The sequence below is a fragment of the Myotis yumanensis genome, unplaced genomic scaffold (assembly GCF_028538775.1).
Source record: "Myotis yumanensis isolate MYYU_CA2020_CCGP unplaced genomic scaffold, mMyoYum1.0.hap1 SCAF_2, whole genome shotgun sequence".
NCBI classification, from domain to species: Eukaryota; Metazoa; Chordata; class Mammalia; order Chiroptera; family Vespertilionidae; genus Myotis; species Myotis yumanensis.
The window spans coordinates 62721728-62749622 of NW_027223753.1; the positions used below are offsets into that span (position 1 = coordinate 62721728).

General features: G+C 33.6%; 1 protein-coding gene across 9 annotated transcripts in view; it reads left to right on the forward strand.

The window, feature by feature from the left end:
• The window catches only part of PRKACB (protein kinase cAMP-activated catalytic subunit beta), a 110905-nt gene that overhangs the window by 68885 nt on the left and 14125 nt on the right, over positions 1-27895 (forward strand). For all 9 annotated transcript variants that reach the window (XM_070405468.1, XM_070405474.1, XM_070405465.1 and 6 more), the window contains 7 exons: positions 3340-3401; positions 5801-5929; positions 11599-11697; positions 12599-12681; positions 14570-14696; positions 15858-15953; positions 19135-19257. In XM_070405468.1, the coding sequence (XP_070261569.1) occupies positions 3340-3401; positions 5801-5929; positions 11599-11697; positions 12599-12681; positions 14570-14696; positions 15858-15953; positions 19135-19257 (719 nt within the window). The remainder of the gene's footprint in view (positions 1-3339; positions 3402-5800; positions 5930-11598; positions 11698-12598; positions 12682-14569; positions 14697-15857; positions 15954-19134; positions 19258-27895) is intronic.

The window sequence follows — 27895 nt, forward strand, 5'->3', positions numbered from 1 at the left end:
AGATGTTTTGAGGGTGATCAGAATGGAGCGTGTTCATGTTCTTGTGGGAATGCATAAAAACTGCCACTTTGTTTCTAGTTGCTTCATCTCACGAATGTGGGTAACATTCCTACACACCAACCCTGAGTGACAGAAAGATTCCTTTGTTAGGCTGATTTCTTCAGAATGCAATGTGATAGACTCTTGAAATAACACAAACTGGGGAGAAAATACGTTTATTTGGAAAATAAATATAATTGAAATGTACACTTCTGAGAAGAAATTAAGTTAATATGTGGAGAGTAGTCCTTCTTCTGTTTGTAGTACAGACCTAGTTTGCTACATTATCCATCAGTACGGGACAAAATATATTTGCAGAAAGATCCTTCCTCGAGATATTTTCTTCCTAATCATTGTTCGATGCTTTGTAGATAGGTACCCATGATCGTGTAGCTGAAAAGTATTAGAGCCAACATCCTCATTCAGAAGCACCAAGCTCCAAAGCTGGTTGTCTGATTCAGGATATCACAGTGGTTTAAATGGTAAAATGTAGGCATAGATTATATATTAGAAACAAGAAACCCAAAACATTGAGAATGTTTATGTTTTATAGGGAACTCTGCTGTGGGGTTTGAATTTGGCTGTCTCTTCCACCATTCAATCTATTAATTAGCTGTCACTACCTTATATCAGTGGATATAAATTTTAAAACTAACCAGAGAAAAACATTTAGAAATTTAAATTCACCACTGTCTAAAAAGAATAAAATTGAAGCCAATACATGTGGTTCTCGACTGCCTAGTGTGTTAGAGTTTTTCATAATCCCATAATCCGGCATGTTGTGAAATACTTTATGTTTGGTCTCTGTATTTATAAGATGTGTAGTTTGGTTTACTGATATTTTTACAAAGAGTTAACTATGTTCATCTTTGTGTGTAAATAATGCACATGTAAACTAGAGATTTCATGTGTTTATATATATACTTATTTGACCAACAGTGCTTCAGGAACCGAGTTTTCCTCATGGAACTCTTTACTGACTTTATAGTTAGTGCTTATCCTTTACTCTAAAAGGGAATCTATTTATTGAAATAATTCCCCAAATTGAATATCTTTGATTCATACCCATTCCTGATGACTTTAAGACTTTTATGAAAACTATTATTTACTTTCTGGAGTGCTACTTAACAGTAAACTAGGAATATGTCAAAGAATTTCCTGAATATCCTCTTAGTGAATAAAATAAAGTAGCAGCAGAAGTTTTTCCTCTAGCTCATTCACTGAGCAGGGAGAAGGAAATTTTCTTTCAATTTACCACCTTTGGCCAATACTGCTTTGCTTCTCCTTTGACCAGTTAGGTTTCCTTAACTCCAGATCCACGTAGCAGTAAGTGACGGGAGAAGCTGGAACAGGATGCGAGGGATTGTTTTTTTCTTACTCTGATTCTCTTCCTTGTCTTCCATTCCAATTATCTACACTCAGGCAGGCATCTAGAGAGTTTGTACTGAAACTTGATGTGCAAGTTCTATAAATAGAAGATAACTAAAAATATTTTTCAAGAAAATAATCAGTTATATTTTGGGGAATCACAAGTTGTTTCTTACAAGCTACAGTTGCATTTAGCAATAAATTATGTTCTTTATTTTGTAGCTGTCATTGCCAAGTCAGTGCCATGTGCAGATATGTCTGCTCCATCCGCGCCCCCACCCCCAAATCTTACTTATAAAACCAGGTGTAACTAGTACATTAACTTTTAGAATTAGGATGACTCCAACCATCCTAAACTCAAAGAAAATGTAATTTTCCACCCCCAAACCCACCCACCCCCCTTGGTGGGGGGGGAAATTAGATCAATTTGCAAATTACATTCAGTTTGTTTGATTCATTATTTGGTGGGTGAGATTTTCATACAATGAGAAAATTCTAATTTTAAAAATTAATTTTTCTCAAACTTTCTAAAATAGGTATTTTGAAAGTGTTTTAACAGCAAAACACAAATGACAGTTTATATAAACTAGTAAAATAATGTCTGCTTTTGGTATCTGTCATCCCCTTTTGAAATCTCAAAAGGTTTAGAATGCCAGTAGCCTTTTTGGTTAGTAGCAGCGTTTTGGGAAAGGTACTACACTGGGGATAAGGGGCAATAATAGTGTGTACCTTAAAGTGCCTTATTTTAATACTACTTCATTATTGGCTTATCTTATTCAAGAAGTTGTGAGCCTCTCAATTCTGCCTTTTCATTATCATCACCATCACCCACCACTACCATCATCAGCACTGTAGTGTTTCTGAAACAAATGCCAGTGTGTCCCTCTTTGTTCAGTTTGCATAGCCTTTTACTATTTGAACATTATTTAAATACTTTTCTGCTATTTTCTTCTTTATCTATAGATTCATGTATCAGAGAAATATTGGAAGCTTTCTGAACAAAAGACTAAAATATTTTTTTCTTGTATAGTTAGGTTTTGCTTGCATACCTAACTAGGAACAAGAATGCATATTGTGTATGCCACTTTACCTCTCTGGAATTTTTTTCTATTATTTCTTTTTAAACACATGAAGTTGCTTGTAAACAGAAATCATTGCTAGTAACTTTGTGGAAAGATAATGAAAACGAGGAATCTGTTTAAATGATTTGTCATATACCAAATCTAAAACTTCAAACCACAGCTCTATAAAATAATGTGGCTGTTCATCACTACATAAGCATCTGGCTTTGAATTGCTTTACTTCATGTACATTTGAAATTAGTCGTTCAGACATTTAGTTTTGCTCCAAAGTTAGAAAGAGATTTTTAAGCTCTTTGGGTTTTTTTGGTTGTTTGTGGTGGCTTGTTCTGTTTTGTTTTAAGTCTTTGTGGGTATTCTTTTAGTGTTAGTCTGTGGTAGAGAAAAAACAAATCTAATAACATAAATTCCAATACCTGAAAATAGCCCTTTGTCAAAATCGATTACATTTGAAACTCCACAAATCAACAAGTTTCAATTCTCCAGATGTGTTCAGTTCTGATGTATAAAGGCCTTTAAACTATCACTGCTGGTTTATTTACTAGTATTTTGTTCTAGATTGTCCCAACCTTTTTACATTACTTCTGGATATGTCTTCAGGAACAGGATTTTTATTATTAGATTTGGAATTATCAAAGTGATCTCCATATAGCAAGATATTAGAGATTTTTAGAAATTTGAGAAAATGTTTCTTATTTAGAGAAACAGAATAGCTCTCTAGTATATCATGTTGTAAATACATGTTTTATGGTGACCATAGTTGACGTGTGTGTTTTTAAAGCACGGATATTTCTATATAATATGGAAATTATTATAAGACAAATTTTTAAAATATTTTTTTCTATTTTTTTAGTGAAAGAGTTTCTAGCCAAAGCCAAAGAAGACTTTTTAAAAAAGTGGGAAAATCCTGCTCAGGTAAGGAATATTTCAATTTTTCTATGATTTAAAAATTCTCTATTAAGTAAAATCATGATTCTTGCCTAAATAATTTACTGCTTCCAGAAATCTTAATTTTCACATAGCATTAATAAATGTAAGGTTAATGTGGGAATTTTTGTCATAATATTGTTTTATTAATAATTTTATGTATACTTAAATTGGAGAAGGAACTAATTTTCAGTATAATACCTGATTATAAATTTTGATACTAATTTTAAGCTACTACAAACTCTTGATATTTTTGAATATAGTAATTTTGATTTATGCCTATGCTACCATATTTATTATTTCTATTAATTACAAAAATAGGGACCCTATTGTACAGTTTCAAATTCTTAATCCCAAACATTTGGCTATTGATAACATACCAAACACAGGGATTCTTTCATAAACATTTCGATGGAGTAAATTTTATATAATTTAAGTACTTTAGATTTTAACTGAGATCTAAAACTATATAAAAAGTCATCTATACTTGTCAAAAAAAATCTCTCTTGAAGGTATGAAATAAGTAATGAACTTTAATAGTAGATTAAATTTTGAAAACCTTTATCCTAGCACAAAAAAATATTTTCAAGTTTTTCACTAAAAAATATTTAATATTAAATAAATGTTATGTTTTATGAAGAGGCCATCATTATCAAGATTTAGAGCATGACCTATAATTTAAAACATAATCCCTCTGGTGAAAGTTAGACATTATCTAACATGAAACATTAAGAAGGTGAAGAAAATGACATTTTTATATAAAAAGCAATGACTAACAAAAAGAGATGTTCTGTGGTCTATTAATGAAGGCTATTTTCATTGTTTAGTTGGGAGCTAATAGTAAACATTTCAATCCATCTATGTTGGTAAAACAAAACATTAAATATTTATAATAATAAAAATATAACATGCTAATTAGACCGGATAGCCGAACGACCTTCCAAAATACCTTCCGACAAAGCAGGGGCTGTGAGGGCCGAGGCAAGCTGCTGCAGCTGCGAGGGCCAAGCCCCTTGCACGAATTTCGTGCATTAGTCCTCTTGTTAATTCATAAATTTAAGTAATTCAGTCAGAATAGGAAGGACTTATTCTTTGCATTGACATAGAATCTCATGGCCATTTAAAATCATTGTAAATTTGAAATGAAAATATGGTTTTCAATGGAGACGAAATCCAGCTACAGTGGATTCAGTTGCTTACACAAGAATCGTATTTCATCTCAACTTTTTCAAGCTCAACACTGCACAGGCTGGAAATAATTTTTCTAAGATTTTCATGGAGATCTTTGTAATGAAAACCTATTAAAAAATGGGTCAGCAATTACTCCTTATTGCTATTTAGCACATAATTTGTGCCTAGTAATTTTCCTTTTGTTGTGACAGCAACAAATTCAATAGATTGATGCTTCCAATTCTTTGCTTCTATGCTATAGTCAAAGCCAAACAAAGATGTTTGCTTGTAACAAAGCATCCATTCAAGGAGAAAAAGAGGCTGATTATTGTTCTGGGACTCTGACTCTTGGTTATCTTTGTGGGCATGAGGAACTCTTCTTTCCTATTGTTGCTGTTTTAGGTAATCCTGGGTCATTATAACATCAGAGAGAAAGCTATTAGAATCTCTCACGCTGTTATTTCTTAGTTCTGTAAGCTCCGGTAAAGATAGAAATGAAATTATAATGGTGCTTTCTTTAGAGGTAACTCTAGTGAGAGGACTCTGATCCCTCAGCTTATCTAGTCATTGCAGTTATTTGCAAGTGCACTAAGACTGTGGCTTTCATGATTGTCTTGGTCAGTGTACCTCTGGTCAGTTTGTAATTATTAAAATATGAAACTAATTTGTTAGAAATCCAATACTAATAATATATATTGGAATATAGCCTTTAATATTTCAGCTGAAGCTCTTATTTCCTCCCATTACTATTATGCTTTGTTTTGCAGTATAATTCTCAAATATTAAATCGTGTTTTTGTTTTGTTTTGTTTTTTTAAAATATATTTTATTGATTTTTTACAGAGAGGAAGGGAGAGAGATAGAGAGTTAGAAACATCGATGAGAGAGAAACATCGATCAGCCGCCTCCTGCACATCTCCTACTGGGGATGTGCCCGCAACCAACGTACATGCCCTTGACCGGAATCGAACCTGAGACCTTTCAGTCCACAGGCCGACGCTCTATCCACTGAGCCAAACTGGTTTCAGCGAATCGTTTTTTATTCAAAGGAAAAAATAGAACCAATAACTTGGAATTTCAGTAGCCTTTCATATTATTTTTAAATGGATGGTTAATAAATTAAATTATCTATTTTGATTATCACTAAATCTATTGCCATTGTATTCTTATGAGAATTTCTAATTTTAAAGCTTATTTTATTTTTTCATGCATGTGTAGAATAATGCCGGGCTGGAGGATTTTGAAAGGAAAAAAACCCTTGGAACAGGTTCCTTTGGAAGAGTCATGCTGGTGAAACACAAAGCCACTGAGCAGTATTATGCCATGAAGATCTTAGATAAGCAGAAGGTTAGTGTTTGCGTTGTCATTTACTTGAAGGGTAAACTTCAGTTTTATCAGCTATTAAATAGATGCAATATAATGACTTAAATATTGGCACCTTCAAAGAATCTTATTGTTGCATTTAGTTGTCATTCTTATTATTATGACTGTATGATACCGTAATTATAGTTTTAGTATATAGGGGAACATTATTTCAATAACTATTTATACATAATAGGTATGTGTATGTTTACTAACAAAATATTGAATTTAACATGTAAAGAACAGGCTTCTCTACTGTATTCTGCCTTGTGGAAAAATACAGGAATAAATTATTTGATCCTTAGATTGAGGTAACAGAAATTTAGTGATTTTATTTTATGACGTTTTAATTGACAGTAGAAGCCCTCTTATTTAAGATGATTGAGTTTGCTTAATTGAAAATGTCAATTAAAGCAGTAAAAACTTGAAAACCTACATAAAAATCAAATCATTACACTTGAAACTAATATCATGTTATGTCAATTGTATCTCAGTTAAAAATTAAAAGTAATTTTTAAGTGTTTATCAAGTATTGGTATATATAAATAATCAAGATATCTGAATTCTTCATGCTTTAAATATTAAGCTTCTATTTCTTAGTAATAACATTTTGGCTTACTGGCATATATAGATAAGAAAATTTTCTAGTAGCCTCATTTTAAAAAAGTAAAGAGCAATAGTTGAAATTAATGTTAATAATAGATTCTGTGTAGTGCAATGTATCCATGACATTATCACTGCAATATGTAATTAATACAAAAATTACTGAGATATTTGAGGCATACCAGTCTTCAATTTCTGGTGTATATTTTACATTTACAATACATCTCCATTCAGGTTACCACATTTCCAGTGTTAAAAAACCACATGTGACTAGTGGCTACCATTTTGGACAGCACAGCGCTAGACTGGTCTGTGGTTCTGATCCAATCTCTGCTTTAAAACAAAAAACAAAGCTAACCTCTAACATGAAAGGAGTAAAGGCTTATTGAGTCTCTCTCTAAAATTAAATACACCTCCCCCGCCACACGCACACACACAGGATTGTGCATCTTTGTCTACTGCCTTTTCACATAATTTTTCTAACCATGCTTTTGAAAAAAATAGTTTAATCACTCTATCCCTAACTCACTTCCTATTGATTCTGTAACTCACAATGGTAGCACAACAGCAACAAAATGCTTCGAATTTGTATTTTTATTAAATCTGTCATTAAAATATTATCTGTATAGCCCCTAATAGTTTATGTTACCTTCCTTAAGGAATTAACAAGATATGCTTTAGTCATAAAATATTAAAAGGATTACAAAACGTATTTTTACACTGTAAAACATTTTGTAAGACAGTGACTTGTTAAGTGAGTTACTGAGAAGGCTATCTTGTGAATAAATCATGGTGAGAGAGTGTTTCCTAGAAGAATAGCTGCCATTTTAAGCCATTTCTCTGCAGCAGAGATTTTCAACCGGTGTGCATGCCGCAAGTATTTTTAAAACATGCAGTGCCTGCCGAAACCGGTTTGGCTCAGTGGATAGAGCGTCGGCCTTCGGACTGAAAGGTCCCAGGTTCGATTCCGGTCAAGGGCATGTACCTTGGTTGCGGACACATCCCTAGTAGGAGATGTGCAGGAGGTAGCTGATCAATGTTTCTCTCTCATCGATGTTTCTAACTCTCTATCTCTCTCCCTTCCTCTTTGTAAAAAATCAATAAAATATATTTTTAAAAAAACAACAACAAAAAAACATGCAGTGCCTGACTCTTTAGTCAGGGGCATTGACCTCTTTTCCCTTAGATTGTCAAATAACATAATGAACACAGCCAACACAACAATAGCTGTCCAGTGTGAATGATTCAGGATTATACATTTTTTGTCAAATTGGCAAAAATATTTTTTAGTGTGCCGCAGAATTTTAGTAATTAGTTTCTGTGTGCCATAAGAGGTTGAAAACCGTTGCTCTATGGCATTGTTCTGGATCTATTCAGACTTAGGACAAAGACTTTATATTCTGATTTTTTTTCAAGTTTATTTAATTTTCTAAAACTAAGTAACAAAATAATAACCTTTTTTGTTCATAAAGTCTCAGGTCTTTCAATTAATTCTTTCTGGCTTCTCCTGTCTTAGGGTATATGAGGTGAGGGGAATAAATCAGCACAGAAATTAACCAGTTAACTGCCACTCATCCTAAATGGGAACCATCCCCATTTCTTCCATATGTGCTGGAATATTTACGAATTTAAGTTACCATACTTTTCTTTGCAAACCCAGAGATGTCACTAACGAGTCTGACTTTAAAATTGGGCAACCAGAGTTTATACCGAGGTTTGTGGCTATAGACGCACGTGGTGTGTGGGGAAGGTCCACCGCTTACGTCTATCGAAGCTTATGGCGTACAGTGGGTTAAGGAAATCCCATTTCTTTATTCCGTATTATGTGTCAAGCATTACAAGTCACTTTACATTTATTATATCAGTGAATCTTCACAACATTGTGTGACATTCATCTCCCCTTTAAGCCAAGAACCTCTCTGTTTAAGTAATCTTTTCCAAGTCAGACAGCTAGTGAGAGGAACCAAGAAGTTGACCTGGGTTTGTCTGATTTCTATTCTTACACTCCATGTTAATTTTTCCTTTCAAAGGCATTTGTTTTCCCTGAAATCTTTTCTGCCACCACCAACTTGGACCCTCACTAACAGTACCTGGACTTTCACAATAACATCTTAATTTCCACAGTATCAGTTTTCACCTTCTACTAATTGACCTTCTTCATTGTCAACAAATATTTCTTATCGTATCATATCATCTCACTCAGAAGGCTTCCTAATGTTTATTACGTGAAGTCAGGACTCTGCAGCCTACTTTCAAAGCCTTCACAATTTTCTCCCTAACTCCACTCCAGTCTTAGTTCACACTATTCCCCCACTTGTCCTCTATAGTCTAGTTCTCTGATGGAAACTGGACCCACAGAAGTATATGGTGCTATGCTGGGTCGGGTAAGGGAGTATGTGATGATATATGACCTATCTTCCTTATTAAAAACTCCTCAAGTGCTTGGCTAAAAAAAAACAATCGCTGACAATCATTTTTAAATGCTTTTAAATATATGTATTTAAACCACCAGAAATATTAGGAAGTAAACATGATATATGAATTTTGAAATAAAACATGGATAAAACCCCTACGGGTACTTGTTAATTTTTCTCTGCCTTTTAGGGATACTTCATTACCAAAGTTTGAGAGGTACTGTCCTAAGCTCTAGCCCAATGGACTAGCACTCAGACTGACTTACCTTTGTATATTTTCCCCTCTGAACACGATACATAACTCTCACTTGGCAGTTGTTCTGTATTGTTATTCACGTATTCATGCATCATACTTCCAGACAGATTTTATGCAGCATGAAGGCAAACACTCTCTCGTCTTTGTGTCTATTTAATTGTTATGCCCCATATATGCATAGTTGACTTAGGACTGTAATTCAGAAAGCCTCTCTGTTGCAGATTTTATTACCTATTTCATAAGGTAACACATTGTCTGTGCCTAACTAAAAAACCTGCTATATCATAATATGCAAAAGTAAACACTGTGGTACACGCAGGCAATGGAGTATTATTCAGCGCTAAAAGGAAATGAACTATCAAGCCATGAAAAAACATGGAGGAAACTGAAATGCATATAACTTAGTGAGAGGAGCCAATCTGAAAGGCTACGTGCTGTATGATTCCAACTATATGACTTTCTGGAGGCAATAAAAAGATCAGTGGTTGCCAAGGGTTAGTGGGGAGGGAAGGATGAATAGGTGGCGTACAGAGGGTTTTTAGGGCAGTGAAACTACTCTGTTTGATATTATAATGGTGGATACCTGTCACTATACATTTGTCCAGATCCATAGGTGTAGAATACCAAGGGTGAACCCTAATGTAAACTACTATGCATCAATGTAGATTCACTGAGTGTAACAGGTTTACCATTCTGGTGGGGGGTGTTGATCATGGGAGGCTATGCATGTGTGGAGGAAGGAGGTATATGGGAAGTCTCTGTACCCTCCACTCAGTTCTACTGTGAACCTGAAACTGCAAAAGAAAAATAGTATATTAAAAAATAGTAAGCACAAAGCAATACTAATGATCCAGGTAGTGTTAAATAGTTTATCGTGATAAGAATGGACTGATTGGTTCTGTAACTAATTAGAATGTTGACAGTGGTGATCCAACCACTTCGTGTTACAGATTTTAAAAAAACCTGATATTCTAAGAATTAAAGTAACATTTCCAAAGTCACAAAACTGGTTGAATAGAAGACCTAGATTAGACACAAATCTGCTGGCTCTTAGTTAATTATTTTTATACTGTAATTGTATATACTAATTACTGGGTGATAGCTTTAATTGTCTTTCTTTTTTTAAATTTCTTTATTGATTAAGTTATTACATATGTGTCCTTATCCCCCCATTACCCCCCATCCCCCCACTCATGTCCTCACCCCCCTGGTGTCTGTGTCCATTGGTTAGGCCTGTATGTTTACCCCCACCCTCCCCTACCTTCCCTCTGAGGTTTGATGGTCTGATCGATGCTTCTCTGTCTCTGGATCTGTTTTTGTTCATCAGTTTATGTTGTTCATGATATTCCATAAATGAGTGAGATCATGTGATATCTATCTTTCTCTGACTGGCTTATTTTGCTTAGTATAATGCTCTCCAGTTCCATCCATGCTGTTGCAAATGGTAAGAACTCCTTTTTTACAGCAGCGTAGTATTCCACTGTGTAGATGTACCACCGTTTTTTAATCCACTCATCTACTGATGGGCACTTAGGCTGTTTCCAAATCTTAGCTATGGTGAATTGTGCTACTGTGAACATAGGGGTGCATATATCCTTTCTGATTGGTGTTTCTAGTTTCTTGGGATATATTCCTAGAAGTGGGATCACTGGGTCAAATGGGAGTTCAATTTTTAGTTTTTTAAGGAAACTCCATACTGTTCTCCACAGTGGCTGCACCAGTCTGCATTCCCACCAGCAGTGCACGAGGGTTCCTTTTTTTAATTGCTTTTCTTATCCATGTTCAACTTCTTGAATTCTATGATTATCCCACATAAGCCTCTATCACACATGATTTACACACATGCAAAATAATTATTTCTATCTCCCTAGAGATACCTTTTCTTAAATTAAAAATAGACCACAGGTAGGGTAGAATCAGTCTTCTTGATGTTAGGATAAGTTGCTGTCCTCTGCTATGTACATGATTGAGTAGACAACCCAGAGAAAGCTTGGTTAATTCTAAATGATCTATTTGCTCTAAAGACATAGTCTTTTTTTTTTGGCCAATATTTAGTGTGTGTCCTCTTTTGTAGCTGTGCAAATTGAATTTTCAGGACTTGTTCTTGTATTAGAATTATAATTCTAATTCTTCTTAGCTCTTGCTTCTTTACTGAAAATCATAGTTTGCCATTTTAAGACCAAGTTTTAAATCCTCTGTAAGGACTTAAACCTAGTAAACCTCATGGGTAATTATTACTGTCATCCTTGTCCAACTCTAGTGATTTTGTTTTATCCAAGTTCATTATTTATGAAAAACATTTATTTCATTTTCTTATTATAAAATTATAGTAACTTAAATTTCATTTAAGTGCATGTAATAAATTTATCTCTCAATTACAGGTTGTTAAACTGAAGCAAATAGAGCATACTTTGAATGAGAAAAGAATATTACAGGCAGTAAATTTTCCTTTTCTTGTTCGACTGGAGTATTCTTTTAAGGTAAATTTTATTAATATCCAAATAAAATATTTTCATCTCATAATTTTTAAAAATATAAAGCTATAATAGGATTCTAAACCAGGTGATAAACATGGAGTTTTTTTTTAAAGGTTTTGGTTCTCCCTGTGGAATTTGTTAAGGAAAATGTGTAATTTTTCATGAGGCTATATTATAAAATAAAAATTTCAATTTACCAAAATCCATAGTGACATTTTAATGAGGCAAATCAGCACACCTACATATCTTCTTTTTCTCCAGAGCCTTTTCTGCCACAATCTCACTATCTTTTTTCACTTAGTAATTTGTGCTCTAGTCTTTTCAGTCATATGAGTTAGAACAGACTTTGACCCTCCTCTCAAGTGTCTCATAGACTTTCAAAAGATTTGTTCTTTAAGTTGGCAGCTTTTCAGTTCCTTAGACTGATACTTGGCACCTCTCTGCAACATTGATTCATATGAAGCATTTAAATCTTTTTCCTCCTTTATTCTTTAAATAAAATAAAGACCTGTGAATTCCTGATGATGTTAAAAATCCTTAATTTCTCCGACCTAATGTAGTACATAAAATGTAAATGTTCTTACTAACTTTTGCAAATTGCTTTTTGCCCTAGTTATTCCTCTGCATACACTATAACATTAAGTTATTACTGTGCTGTTTAATTGTTTAAAAGTTAAGTGTTCCCTTCAAAAGCAAGAACAGCAAAAATCCTAGAATAAATTGTGGAAGAATACTAGGAGGGAAACATGAGTGCCCAAGGTAGAAAAGTTAGAACATTTTTTATTTAATCTTTAGTTCCCAATGTTAGTCATCTACCAGGTGGGTCTTTTTATGTGTTTTTCTAATTGAACATGGTGCTACCTTAAAATATTTTGCTTTATTTATTCTTCCTATTTGTTTATAGGATAATTCTAATTTATATATGGTTATGGAATATGTCCCTGGGGGTGAAATGTTTTCACATCTAAGAAGAATTGGAAGGTTCAGGTAACTAATACTTTACTCCCCTTAAATCTTGCTATGTGTGTTTTTAAAAAAAAAAACAACAAATTTTTAAGTGATGATCAATGTAAAAATTTATTTCATTCAATTTAGTAATATTTTATCTGTATGGAGAATTACATGGAAATATTACTAAGAGGCCACATACTGACTTTTAAAAAGCAAATAAAAACACTATGATACCAATGTAAATATTCTACCATTAGTAAGTATTGTTTGAAATCTATTATTAGAATTTCCAGAAATGCAAACATTAATTGAATTTAAACATATCAGTATTTATTGAACAAATCTTACACAACTCTAGGGAAGAGGTTTGTGTAAGGATAAAGATAAAAAAGGCAATATATAGAAAAGATGATAATGATATCATGGTGATGTAATTATGAGAGTTAGTTTTGCACAAATTTAATTCTCCTTAATGTTGCTAGTATGTTAAGGTTTAAAAATATATATATACTATATATGTACTGTACCTCATTAGGTTATTACAAATAAAGGCTACACAATTGTTTAAATAGGTTATAGGTTGCTATCTTTACTGTGTGTAATAGTTTGTAAGCTACTACTGTTCATTAGTAATCACTAATAGAATGAAACTGAAACCAAGAATAGGTCCAGCTTCTTTCAGTACATTATATATTGGTGTAACTAATATATAAGTGTGAGTTCAAACAGGACTTATGATGGTAATTAGATTCATAAAAACATGATGATAGACTTGGATTTCATTCCTTATCATACAACATATGTCAATTGTTACAGTGTTGATGAGATGGAGCTGAAACAGGAAGGGTGTTATAAAATATTGCCCCCAACATGTATTTTTCTTTACATATTTATTCATTCAACAAATATTTACTGAGCACCTGATTTGTATGAGGCTCGTACCTAGAAAATACAGTGATAAGCAAAAAGAGCAGCATACGTAATCCTTTTTTGAAATTAATCTATATTTCTGGTATTACTAGATCAAATTCATGCCAATGGTCTTGAGGGAAATTCTATTCCTAGTTAACGTTGTTCACTGAGGACACAAATCTGAAAGTCATTGCAATTTGTCAGGCAGATTAGCAGAATTCAGTGTATACATTAGGTGATGAAATAGAAACTCAGACTAAAAAGTCAGTACATCTTTTTGGAATAATACTCAGAATGTGGCATCAAAGTCACATTGATCTATCAGTTGATCTCATCTATGTCTGTAAGAATTGTATATATTTACACAAATATACAGCTTATACCTGTGTTTATGTGTCTGTGTAAACATACATAGAAGATTGGAAATTCAGACTCCAGGATTTTATCTATGGTTTCTGGATGGGATTATGGATGTCTTGCTTTTCATTAACATTATATTTTTTCTATAATGAGTATATATCATTTTGTAATAAGAACAGATTAGGTAAAAATGGCAATAATCAGCAGATGATTTCAAGTAAAGAACTCTCCTATGTAGCAAAAATCTTTAAGCACATGAAATGTATGAGAAATGTAAATGGAACCCATCAACAGTAGCGATGACCGTGACAGATGATCTAATTGGCACATTTGCCTTTCAGTCATCCTTAAGGTCAGACATGATTACAAAAACATCAATATCTTCTACTATAGCCAATAATAATTTAACATATGACAATTTGAAAGTTACATTTTTCTTCAATGTATGATTCTCACTAATCATATCAAAGCATTATTTGAAGACAATTTAGAGATTTACTAAATATTTGGAAATTAACAAGATTATTTACAGTTTTTAAAAAATACGTTTTACTCCCAATATATCTCAACTCCATATTAATTTTTTGTATAATCTACTGATTACTATGTGTTAACCCATTTTACAGAAACCCAATGTTTTGTTTCTTTGTAGTGAACCCCATGCCCGGTTCTATGCAGCTCAGATAGTGCTAACATTTGAGTACCTCCACTCACTAGACCTCATCTACAGAGATCTAAAACCTGAAAATCTCCTAATTGACCACCAAGGTTATATCCAGGTATGAACTGAACATACTATATATAATGTATTTGAGATAATACTAGGTAACAAGTTGTACGTATTTGACAACTACCAATATTGGAATGTTTTTTTCTTTGAGAAGACTATTACTTTTCCCCAATAGCTTAAACAGAGCTTATGGTTCCGGTGCTATTACAGAGAACAAAAAGTCCCCTCAAGGATAGACTGTGTTTATATCTCCTGTAATCTGTGATTGTGAACTGAGCACAGCCTCCTGCATGAAGAATTAGTAATAGCTAAATTTGTGAGCACTCATTTAGTGCCATGCATTATTCCAAATGTTTTTTTATGTATTGTCTCTCTTTTTTTTTTTTTTTAGAGAATCATGTTTTTTTATGTTTTGTTTTATATTTTTTATTGACTTTTAGAGATAGAAGAAGGGAGAGGGATAGAGAAAGAGAAATATTGATGAGAGAGAGCATCATCGATCCACTGCCTCCTCCTGGGGATTAAGCCCATAACCCAGGCATGTGCCCTCACTGGGAAACGAACCATGACCTCTTGGTTCCTGGGTCGATGCTAAGCCACTGAGCCACACCAGCAGGGCTGTATCCTCTCTTTTAATTCTGATAATGCCATGAAGTGCAAATACGGTTGTTATCCTCATTTTAAGGCTGATGAAACCAAGGCAGAGCAAGGTCACACAGGTGGAATCAGAATTGAATCCAGTCTGTCCCCAGCGTCCATGCTTTTTATACTACAGTGCAGCTGCCAAATCTGGACTGGTGACAGTGTTTTCTTCCCGTTTCTGCTATCGATGGATTGGGAGCGTCCCTTTTTACACACTTACCAGGTCTCCCCAGGGATACTGCTGCACTTCTGATGAGATAATTAATGGCAAAGGACATACTGGAGTTAAGGGACACTTCTAGCACTCCTTCATTTTTATTAAGACTTTTGTTGTTGTTGTTCATTTGCTCCTTGGTTAGAGATGGGAAATGTTATTCAGCATTGGGTTGTTTCAACTATATTCACTAAACAGTGGCCCTCATAGATTAGCCTCAATTCCATTTAATTAATTTGTTTTACCTGGTTCTGTTTTTCACCCTGATTTTAAACGTTTAACTTCAGTGCAACAAATACATTTATTGTGAAATAATAATGTTCACAGTTCTGTGCTTTTTTTTCCCTTCTGTAGGTCACAGACTTTGGGTTTGCCAAAAGAGTTAAAGGCAGAACTTGGACATTGTGTGGCACTCCAGAATACTTGGCTCCAGAAATAATCCTCAGCAAGGTATGCTTACACTGTCATTACGTAAGACGTAGAGATAGAAGGCATGCACCGGTGTGGACTTTTATGAAAACAGTTTATTGACCTAATGTTATATTTTTATTTAATCTAAATTATAAATTTAAATCTATTTGTGCATAATTACTAAAAAAAATAGAGTCTAACACTAATCCCATAAACTGTCCATTTTAACTCTGAACCTAATGGAAACAGTGTTAATAAATCTGACCTCTAGATCCATGTTTTGAAGCTGGAAGCACAGCTTTTTCATAATCATTCCCAGTCAGAGGAGAGCAGTTACAAGAGGCAAATCTAAAGGTGATATGCGCTAGTCGTCAGTTCTTTGTTTCAACTTTACCACTTACAAGAAATGTATGTTCATTGTTTTTTAATTTCAGTTTAAACATAGAAATATCACAGCAATTGAATAATTACAGTCTTATTGAAGACAGTTCTACTTCTCCAAACAGTGAAAATGTGGTGAGAGAAACGTGTACTCATATCTGAAAGGACGGTTTAACTTCTCTTTTCCACTGCCATTCTTTGGTAGAGAAAGCTAGAAAGGAGAAATTAACAATAACTGGACACAAATAGGAACAAGAAAAGAGGAAGGGATAAGCCACATACCTCAATATTTAGAAACTGAATATCTACCCCTGAATAATTGAAAATGGCTAACCTATAGAAGTGTTAGAATAAAAAAGATTTATTTTAGCTTTCTCTCATTATCTTTCACACTTTATTTTTTAAAAATTATCTTTATTGTTTAAAGTATTACAAATGTCCCCCTTTCCCCTGAATTGACACCCTGTCTACCCCCCGCCCCCAGACCCTCACCCCAGGCCTACAGCACTATTTTCTGTGTCCATTGGTTAGACATATATGCATCTTTCGCACTTGATCTTTTAGTTTTTTATAACCAAAATATCATTGCTATTAACACATTTCTTTTTTAACTATACTTAACAAATACAGAGTATGACAAAAGTAGGTTTACAGTTGTTCATATGGAAAATAATATAATAAGTAATAAATAATAATACAGGAATAAATTCTGTTTCATGTACTCACAACTGTAAATCTACTTTTGCCCCACCCTGTAATACGATGACAGAATAAGTGCCAAAACTTTTAAAATGTATATATATTGTAAAAGTAATAAATGTTCACTGTACAAAATTCAGAAAATACAGAAATATATAAAGAAACAATTAAAAAAAAAAACTATAATCTCTCCACCAGAGGCAACCTTAAAAAAACACTTTTATATAATTTTTATGCATGTTATCATAGTTGAGATATAGTGAATGTATAATTTTGTATTCAGCTTTTTTTCACTTGAATGATAACATGTATCATTCTAATGGCTATTTGCAAATGTAATCACGATATATTTCACCATTCTTCTATCATTGCATATTCAAGTTGTTTCCTTTTTTATTTTTTTCCTCTTATAAATAACTGAGATAATGGTCTTTGTATATAGCTTTTCTGCATTTTAAATTATTTTTTAGGATAAATTCCTGAGCCTCTTGATACATATCGCCAAAGTGCTTTCCAAAAAGATGGTAACATTTTATACTCTTGCCAGCTGTATATGAGAGTGCCTATTTCACCACACTCTCTCCAGCATTGTGTATTCTTATTTTTTTAAATCATTACTAATTTAATAGGCAATAAATAATATTTTAAGCCTCATGTTTTTATTAGATTTGTTTTAATACTTATAGCCTTTTGGTATTTCTTTGTGTGTATATGAATTATTATTTCATGCCCTTTGCCCATTTATTTATTGTAATTTAGTTTTTCTTATTGATTTGTTTTCATTCTCTATATCTAGGGCATTAAAAACATCTGGCACATTTATTATGAACATTAGCACACAATCTACAACATAGAAATCAAAGCTTAGTAAAAGAATCTTGTTCAACATTACATGCTTTCATTATAATAAAAATATTGTAATGAATGACAGCATTAGTGAGTTAAATTAAAAGAGTTCAACAAAGTTAATGCCTATTTCTATTAGCAAAACAAAGTGCTATTCCAATTATACCAGTCTCTCCCTTTTAAAAAACATGCAGAAGCAGAACAAAAATGAAAATAAAAAATCTCTACTTATAGTATTATATTTTAACTCATAATTTGAAAACTAAATAGTTTGAAAAGCTAAAACTTTGAGAAAAGGTTGAAATGTGGGGAGCAGTGAAGATAATTAGAGGATACACTTAACCAAAGATCTGGCAAGAACTCAGCTCATTCCTCTCTATGATCAGGTTATTCTTTCATAATCTTTTGTGCCAATTGACACTGATCATTGTTGATAACAAACATTATGTAAACATGCTAATATTTGAACTTTGTAAATACTTCTATGTCTTAATTTTAGTAAATGTAAAATGAATAAACAACCCATGTACAAATAACCTTAGTCTTGTATATTTGGTTCACAACACCCTTTCAGGATATGTGCTGTGCACACTCAAGGCACTTGTTATATACATTGTTTCCTTTCATTAGATACAATCAGTCCTCTAAAACCCTATGAATTATCTTTTCTGTATACCTTCTAGAGATGAGAAGCAATACAGTCAATAAAGTATACTTAAACATTTACATTTATTGGGTTCCAAATTAAATGTTTAGCTATCATAAGATCTTGTGAAGTGGATGGGACTTTCCTTAGTATACTTACTCTCCTAAAATCCAACGATAAAGCATATTCTGAAGTCAACTCCATTACTTATTATGAAATGCAATATCTACTATTTTGCTTCAAAACTTTTGACATTCCTAGCATTCTCTAGAAAACCTGGTTCAAAAGATCATAGGCCTAAAGTGGACTTCAAGGGGTAATTTGGTCCTACTCCCTTCCTATTGTTGTGCAACAATTAAAGTATTGCAATTGAATAGGGAATATTTTATTGTCCATAATATTCTTAATGATTTTAGAAAGAAGATTTAATAATATTTTCTAATATCCAGTTTCAATATTTAGAAAGTTTCCTATATTTAATTTAAACCTGACCTGATAAGTTTTGTTCATGTTTTATTCTATCCTGAATAACTCAGTAACTGCTTTTGAAAAAAAATGTCCCATGCTTGAAGGTCATTTTGAAGTCATCAATGACTTCGTTCTCTGCAGATTGTATACTAATTGACTTTTGGTGTTCGTCTCTCTTAGGGCTACAATAAGGCAGTGGATTGGTGGGCATTAGGGGTGTTAATCTATGAAATGGCAGCTGGCTACCCCCCATTCTTTGCAGATCAACCAATTCAGATTTATGAAAAGATTGTTTCTGGAAAGGTAAGACATACATTTTATTATTCCTCTGTTATTCATTATTTCTGTACATGAATTTTAAGCTTTATAGATTGAAGCCATTTGATATCATATTATCCCTAACTTCAAAAAATATGGAAATGTTCAGAGTTGCTGCCCTTGTATCTAGCATCCATTAAAGATATTAGCATAAATGTTAAATTATCAAAGTCTGTTAAGAAAAAAGGGCATTTTGATAAATACATTAGCAAAATAATAAAACATTTTCTAGTTTTAGTAAATTTTATCACTTGCAAAATACAGCATCATAGCCCTAATCCTGAGTATTCTTTCAAATAAATAAAAATTGTTAGTCATTTCATGTAGCTGTGTCCTTGGAGAGATGTTTTAGGGGCTTTTTAAAAATATGCTCTTGCTTTTTCAGGAAAGACTTCTTGTTTGAATTACGTCATACACCACATAATTGAGAGTAAATATAAAATAGATATTCTTAACATAGAAATTCATGGAATTTATGTAAACAATTGTTTATGTTCATTGTGATTATAATTGTCATTTATCTTTAGCAAAAATGGAAATAACTAATTTTTCTTGACCATCAGTAGATTTACTGTCATAGTATTTTACATTTTGTAATTACTCCATTAACCTTCCCTTTTTTTACATTTATAATCCCTAGTTTTGTTTCCAAAGTATTTGTTTAGTCATTCGCTCGTGCCTTGGCTCATACCGCAGGTCTTTTTAAAAGATATTACAGTCAATTTTAATAGAGATGAGCCTGATTCTTTCTGCTAGTTAGCAAAGAAAGAGTAACTTAAAATCCCCAGAAGAAGGCCTTCTATATTTACGATAAAGTTTATGGAAAGGGATTTTTTTATTTTTCCCTTCTGCTATTTTTACACATAGTATGTTCTGTTTATCTGTGGGGTTTTTTTGTTTTGTTTTTGTTTTGTTTTTTAGATTACATAGCCCCATTTAGAATATGACCAGGAATAGGGCATTAATCTTGACATGACATCACCCTGAGATGTGATGTAGTTGACTTTTTTGTACTTTGTGACCTTTTAAGGCAGAGATTAACCTAATAAACCTAAAGAATCTAGAAGGAGGCAGAGGAAGAGTCTATATTTCTTTGTAGCTCAGCCAGGTTCACACTCTACATTTAGTATGAAAGCTGACAGTCAGCATCAATGAACGTAAAATTCACAATGTTAACTTAAAAGTTGCAGTGTTAAGAAGGCAACCTAAATGTCCATAACCTAGTAATTTAACTTTTTACCAAGACCCAAATTTATCTCATAGTGCATATGCAGTCGACTGGGGTCAAAAGATTTTGCAGTTATATTTAAATGTATTTTATGGGGAAATTTTTGTGAAAAATAAATGCCTCTTACAGATAAGTAAACTAAAGATGGGCAGTGAAAACTTTACAGAAAGGCAGAGAGAAGTATTTTGAGTCATGAAGTATCAGTGCTGCCCTTGTTACTTTGGTAGCTCTCTAGACTTCACATTTCTTATGTTTGTAATTGTTTCCACTGAGCAGAATGTTAAAGTCACAGTAAAAGAGCCTTTGAAATGAACAAAAGAAAACATCAAAAAAAATTCATAGAGGAGGAAGTGATTTGTTTTTTAAGAATTTGAAAAGTAATTATGCAAACTCCCAAGAGAGAATAAAAACCAAAGGTCATATGAAGAATGATGCGAGAACTAAGATACTTAAAAATCACTGAATGGAAGAAGCATATTTTGCCAATCCAAAGACTAAGAATGCAGAACTATAATAATTCCAAATAATTTAATTGCTGGTAATTACAAAGTTCCTGAATCTTCACTATATTGCTTTTATTTATGCTTAACTTCCTAAAAGGAATAAAACTATCTGACAAGGATGCTGTCACAAGTAAATTTCATTTACTTTGAAAAATTGTTTTAGTGAAAACAAATATATCTTCATCTGTATGAATTGGCCTCGGTTTGCCAATCATTCTATACTGCATAACGTTTTTTTCAGCTGTTCATGAATATGTTTTTATTTCATATCATATCTTAACATTTAGGATCCAATAGTAGCTTAAACTTCAAATCTGCATATATTCTAAAAATCATAACAGTTTACATCGTAATCACCTTAGAAGAGCAGCAACATAAAAGTTTGTCATATGACAATATTTAATTTTTTTTCTTCATTTATTTAGAAATATGATAGGGTGTTTTGCTTTTGACTGAAGATGCCAGATTGTCTCTCCCCATATTGGATATTATGAAGTTATTTTTATTCCTTGGTCTCTTTCCTCAGTTAAAATAGAACTCCTGAAAGCAGAATATAGCCATTAAGTGATCTCTAGGATCTGCATTATGTGAATATAAAATCATCTTCATCACTCCCCAATAAAAGCATCTGTTTCAACACTGAAATGCAAAGTAGATGTACCTCTCTCCATATTACAAAAGTGTTATCCCTGGGTTTGTTCCAGTCAAGGGCATATGCCTGGGTTGTGGGCTCGATCCCCAGTAGGGGGCATGCAGGAGACAGCCGATCAATGATTCTCTCTCATCATTGATGTTTTTCTCTCTCTCTCTCCCTCTTCTTTCTCTCTGAAATAAAGATATATATATTTTAAATCCAATTATGGCCTTTTATTTGTAAATGCTATATTTGTATTTACAATGTTTTAATGGTTTTGATGACGTAATGTCACTTAAAAATATACTTGCATCCAGAATTTTTCTAATTTTTAAAAATGTATATTATTATTTTATGTAGCAACATTTTATGTTGATTATATTTTCCATTCTGAAACCAGGTTATAAAGATTATAGATATCAGTGTCCTATACAAGTTAAAATAAACTGTATTTAATGAAGTGATTAATTCACTAACGTACATATATTTGAACATTAGATTGTTAGGTACTGTCTCTATTACAATATTGTAACTCAAACTGGTATTTTTAAATATACAGAAAGATGACCAATCAGCTTGTGAGATTCTCTCCTACACATATTTGCCTTTTAAAAAAAAACAAAAGAGGAGGTATTTGAATGTCAAATTATTCATGCAACATTAAGGTTCAGGTTTTAAAATGCACATGAACAGAAAAGTCTTATAATTCCTGCATTTTGTGCCTCATCCTAACAATATATGTGCTGAGTTTCTGCAGTCTTTAAATTTCGTGCTCAGTGGCATATACTTTATGACAAGAATCAGTTATGGTTTCCATAGCAACTCTATCTGGCTGCATTATTCTTGGAAATATGAAAGTTAATATTGTGTTCAAAAATGATACTTGCAAATAAGTCAGTCAAGGAACAGCCGTTAGGGAAACCATAACTTTAGAGCCCTTGACTTATGTAATTTAATAAAAATTGTTAACTTCATTATATATTAAGTAGATATTATTCCATTTTTAATGAGCACCAAAAATGTATAAGGAAACACTGTATAAAAAATAAAGTTGTAAACAGATGCATATAGAGAATGATCAAAGAGTTAGTTAATTTTTTTTCTGGAGGAAAATTCACATTCACATGAAGGGAAATTGATTATCAGCCAAATGGCTATTCCTCATGTGTCCAGAGTCTCTAAGACCATTCCCAGGTTAGGAGATTCACTGGGTGGTCTCAAAGAATTCAGCATATAGTGATAATCAAGGAATGGATACCTTACATTATAATGTATACCTTCTTTGTAAGGTGCCTTCCAAGGAAAAGATAGAAAGCAAAATCAGCAAAGGGAAAAGACCCCTGGGGAAAGTCCAGAGGAAACCGGGCACGGGCTCTCCCACCCCACCAGTGTGACTCAGTGGTTGAGCATCGGTCCCTGCACCTAGAGGTCACCTGTTCGATTCCAGGTCAGGGCACATGCCCTGGTTGTGGGCTTGGTCCCCAGTAGGAGGTGTGCAGGAGGCAACCAATCAATGATTCTCTCGCATCATTAATGTTTCTATCTTTCTCTTGCTCTCCCTTCCTCTCTGAAATCAATAAAAGTATATATTTTTAAAAGAGTCCTCTCCCCCTGTTAAAGGGTCTTCTTTAAGAAGAAGTAAAGATCAATAATATAAATAATAAAAAAGCAATAAATACATATCTGTTAATAATTACTTTAAATGCAAATAGATTAAATGCTCCAATCAAAAGACTACAGTGGCTGAATGGATAACAAGACCCTTACATAGGCTGTCTTCAAGAGACTCACTTAAGGTTGAAAGATACACACAGACTGAAAAGTATAGGGATGGAAAAAAATACTTCATGAAAATAGAAACGAACAAAAATCTGTGATAGCAAAACTTATATAAAATAGACTTTAAAATAGAGGCTATAACAAGAGACAAAAAAGGACCTAGAAATTCCACCTCTGGGTATTTATCCAAAGAAACCCAAAAGACATACACATTCATAGGTTCATTGCAGCATTATTTACAGTAGCCAAGATATGAAGGCAACATAAATGTCCAATATATAATGGAATATGACTCAGCCTTAAGAAAGGATGAAATCTTACCATCTGCAACAACATGGATGTACCTAAAGGGTTTTGTGCTGAATGAAATAAGTTAGACAGAGAAAGATAAACGCTATATGCTTTCACTTATATGTGGAATCTAAAAAACAAAATAAAGGAATAAGCAGAACAGAAACAGACTCATAGAAACAGAAAATATTTTGATGCCAGATGGGGAGGGGTGTTGGGGGATGTGTGAAAAAGGTGAAGGTATACATGTGCTTTTGGGGAAATTAAAGGCCATTTTCTATTTGACTGTGGCTATAGTTAAAGACACTTAGACTACTCAGAAATCATTTTCATAAAATACAAAAGCATTCTTTTCTATTTGCATAAAACCCAGGGCCATTTTTAACACCTTTCTGAGATCATTGAAAATTCTTATTAATACCTGCTTTGACAGCCCTTTACTCTAGTGGGCCTATGGGCAAATGCTTGCAACTTGTTGGGCAGGGGAGGGAGTGAGGACGGGGTGGGTGATAGCCCTCTGTAACCATCTGGGTTTGTTGTGTCTACCACTGTTTCTGCACAGGTAAGAGGACAGATCGGAGAGCCCACAGTTGTGGAATCAATATTAATAAGTATTTTTCATTGTCCTAGATCTTTCTGTTTATAGATAGGATCCAGGTTGATTAAAGTTTCCCCAGGCCCTATGAGGCAGTGTGGAACCTGGCACCACATCTATGGAAAGCCTAATATATGAAAAGTTGTTATGCCTTTTAAAAATGATTAGACACGCTAATTTTTGCTACATAAATTCTTTATTGGGATTGTAGATTTCTAATTACTGTACTTAATTTATAAGAGATAATTTCTTGAAATTTATTCCAACGTACTTGCGGACAGAAGTTAACAGATTATTGTTGTGAGCTGTGTGCAAACGCTTTTGGGTCATTTTGGCCCAGAAAATTTTATCCGAATGTATAAAGGATAATGAACTAGTTAAGTGATCTTTTGTCAGTTCCTGAAGAACAGCAGTAAAATTTTCCCTTCTTCTTCAAAGATAAGCTTTGTAATCTCTGTGATTGAGCTGAATGTAGACAAATTTGATTTTGACCTTATTTTATTTCTAAAAGAAAAAACAGTCAGTAAACCAGTTAGTGAATTTCGTTTAAACCACCCAGTGTGGATACAGTAACAACGTGAGCTGATTGGCTTTTTGGATGTAACTTCCTCTTAAATTTTAGGAAATAATAGTCATTACTGAAACCAAAATGTACAAGACTTTATAATGGGTGCTGAAAACAGAACAAATACTCCGTTGAGTCTGCTCAATTCGGACTGAGTGTCATAGTTGGTTTAGCATATTACATAATGTAGTTTGACAGTTGTTTAGGATGTCAGCTATATTCACAATGTTGTCCTTACAAGACGGTTACACATAACCGTTTTCTCTCTCACTCTATCAAACGTTAAGCACAGAAGAAAAAAAGAAAGTGTTCTGTAAAGTAACAGGTGAAGCATGAGACAAGAAGAAAGGAGGGCCTTCCTGCACCCTCTAGATGATTCTTAGAGCACACACTGTCCTTGGTTGCCTAGAAACATAATGATAAATATTGTTGTCCTCCAGGTTCCTTCTTTGGTTCAAAAATTCAGCTCCAGATCCTTAAATGTTATCTTAATGGGAAGGTTGAAAAAATGAAAAATGTATTGAATTAGTGCCTGCAAGATACTAGACATGATGCAAAGCAGTTTCATAAAAGTTATTTGGTTTCTTTTCATACCTGTCAGATGAAATATACTTCCATCATTTTATGGAAGAATTAACAGACTCAGAAAGGTAAAGGGGTTTTCTCCAAAGCATAGAGCATATATGTAACTGGAGTTGTGGTTGTAAGCCAGGTATTCTTTCTACTAAATAAATCGTTTGGTAGATTTCTGAGATGACAAGAATGTTTAGTTTTATTTCGTTTAACTCCCTCATCCTGTGTGTAGGTAAATCAAGACTCAGAATTGCCCAAAGACAAAAGGAATTTTGTGGCAAAGCAAGAAATAGACTCAAGAGCAGTGCTTCATTGTTCCTTCACTTGACTGTAGTGACTCTTCACATCTTAGTTGTATTCTTGCATTACTGATCTTTCCTTCTCATTCTCCTTGGCTTGGTCCTCTTTTCTTCTTTCTTCATGACTTTGAATGCCAGCTAACAATTTCTAAATTCATTTTTTTAGTCCATACCTGACTCATGAGTTACAGACTCTTGTATTCAACTTCCCACCTGAGATCTCCATGCCTAATAAACATTTCAAATTCAACCTGTCTAAAACTGACGGATTTTTGTTTTCCTTAACTAATGCATTTCTCCCACCACCTTTCCCATCTCAGTTGATGACAACATTATCCTTTCAGTTACTCAGGCCAAAACACCCTGGAGACCTCATCAATGCACAGGAAAACCATTTTGGCTCTATCTTTAGAAAATATGCAGAATTCAATCACTTCTTACCACCTCCACTGACACTGTTGTCTTCTGAGTCACTAGAGTGAGTCTTTAAAAATATTGAATCAGATCCTGTTATTCCGCCCAGAACCTTGCAATGATTCTCCATTTTCTTAAGAATAAAAAATAAAGACCTTACAATGCAAAGTTTTGTGAGGGGTGATATGATGACAACATTTTTAAAGTGTCACTCATCACTAAGTTATCTGTCTTCCTCACAAGAATGTAAACTCTGTGAAGACAGGAATCTTTGTCTTATTTTGTTTGCCACCATACCAAAGTACATCCGTGTCCAGCCCATCGAAGGTGTCTAATTGGTATTTGTCAAATTTGAATATATGCATTCATTAAATATTTCTTGAGCTCATCATATATGCAATACCAGTGCTGGATACAGCAAATCAGTGTGGTCCCTGCCTCCAAGAAGCTTACAATTGTGGTTTACAATTGTGAGTAGATGCCCACTGTCAGGGATACTGACTTACTTGGTCTTCTGTGTATTCTGAACATCTGTGTTTTTAAATGATCACAGACAATTTTGATACACACCATGTATTCTGTTTGCCTATACTTCACTGTAGAAGTATATTTATTCTAAAGAATATACCATGAGGAAATTCAGAAGTAACTTGATCTCTAAACGTTGGGGGGAGGGGGAGAATCATAAATAGGAAATATTAGGGGGGGAAAAAGACCAAATAAACACTCTAAAAAGTGTATATTGCACAAACACTTCTTTCATGTTAAATAATGCCCGTTTCCAATAATCTTATCTCTTAGATCTAATGGTTTAATGGGTCTAGACCAGTGGTTCTCAACCTTCCTAATGCTGCGACCCTTTAATACAATTCCTCATGTTGTGGTGACCCCCAACCATAAAATTATTTTCGTTGCTACTTCATAACTGTAATTTGCTACTGTAAACAATATGTAATTATATATGTGTTTTTCAATGGTCTTAGGCGACCCCTGTGAAAGGGTCATCCGACCGCCAAAGGGGTCTCGACCCACAGGTTGAGAACCGCTGTTCTAGACTGTCCCTTCTCCATATCTGGCTCTTTACAGCTGCTTCCACGTTATTTGCCCAGCATGGCCTGGCAGGAAGATGGAAGAGTCGGGAGGATTAAGTTATTTTCCCAACAGTGAAACTGAGTTGGTAGCTTCACTGGAGCTCAGGTTCCTTATCTTTAAAATGAAGGTTAGACTAAATTAAACTGAGCTCGCTCTAGCTCTGATATTCCAGAATTCTGATTACACTTTCTACAGCAGTTATAATTGATAATAGTGATAGAAATCGTGCCATTCCTGATACAGCTTTGAAGGAAAAATGAGTCATTCTTCCCATTATAGAAACCTCTAGTGTTTCCAGGTGTGGCAAAATGTTGGTTTACAATTGTGAGTGTGCAAAGCACAGTTTATTCTTGTATTAGTAACTAATGATTTTATTATTTCCCATACAAACAACTGTAAACCTACTTTTACCCCACCCTATGCTATAAAGGTTTTACAATTGAAACATTTTTAAGTTATTTTCTGTTTTGGTTTTGCTTTTGTTTTGGGAGTTTTTGTTTTGGTTTGTTTTGTTGTGCTAATTTCAGTTTGATGAATCAACATGGGTGTATGTTCCCTCAGAAAGAAACCAGATTTCTGATTAAATTTTAGAACAATCCTGGGGAAGATTCTTTCACAAGAATTCTCATTATTTCTCCCTCGGTATGCTT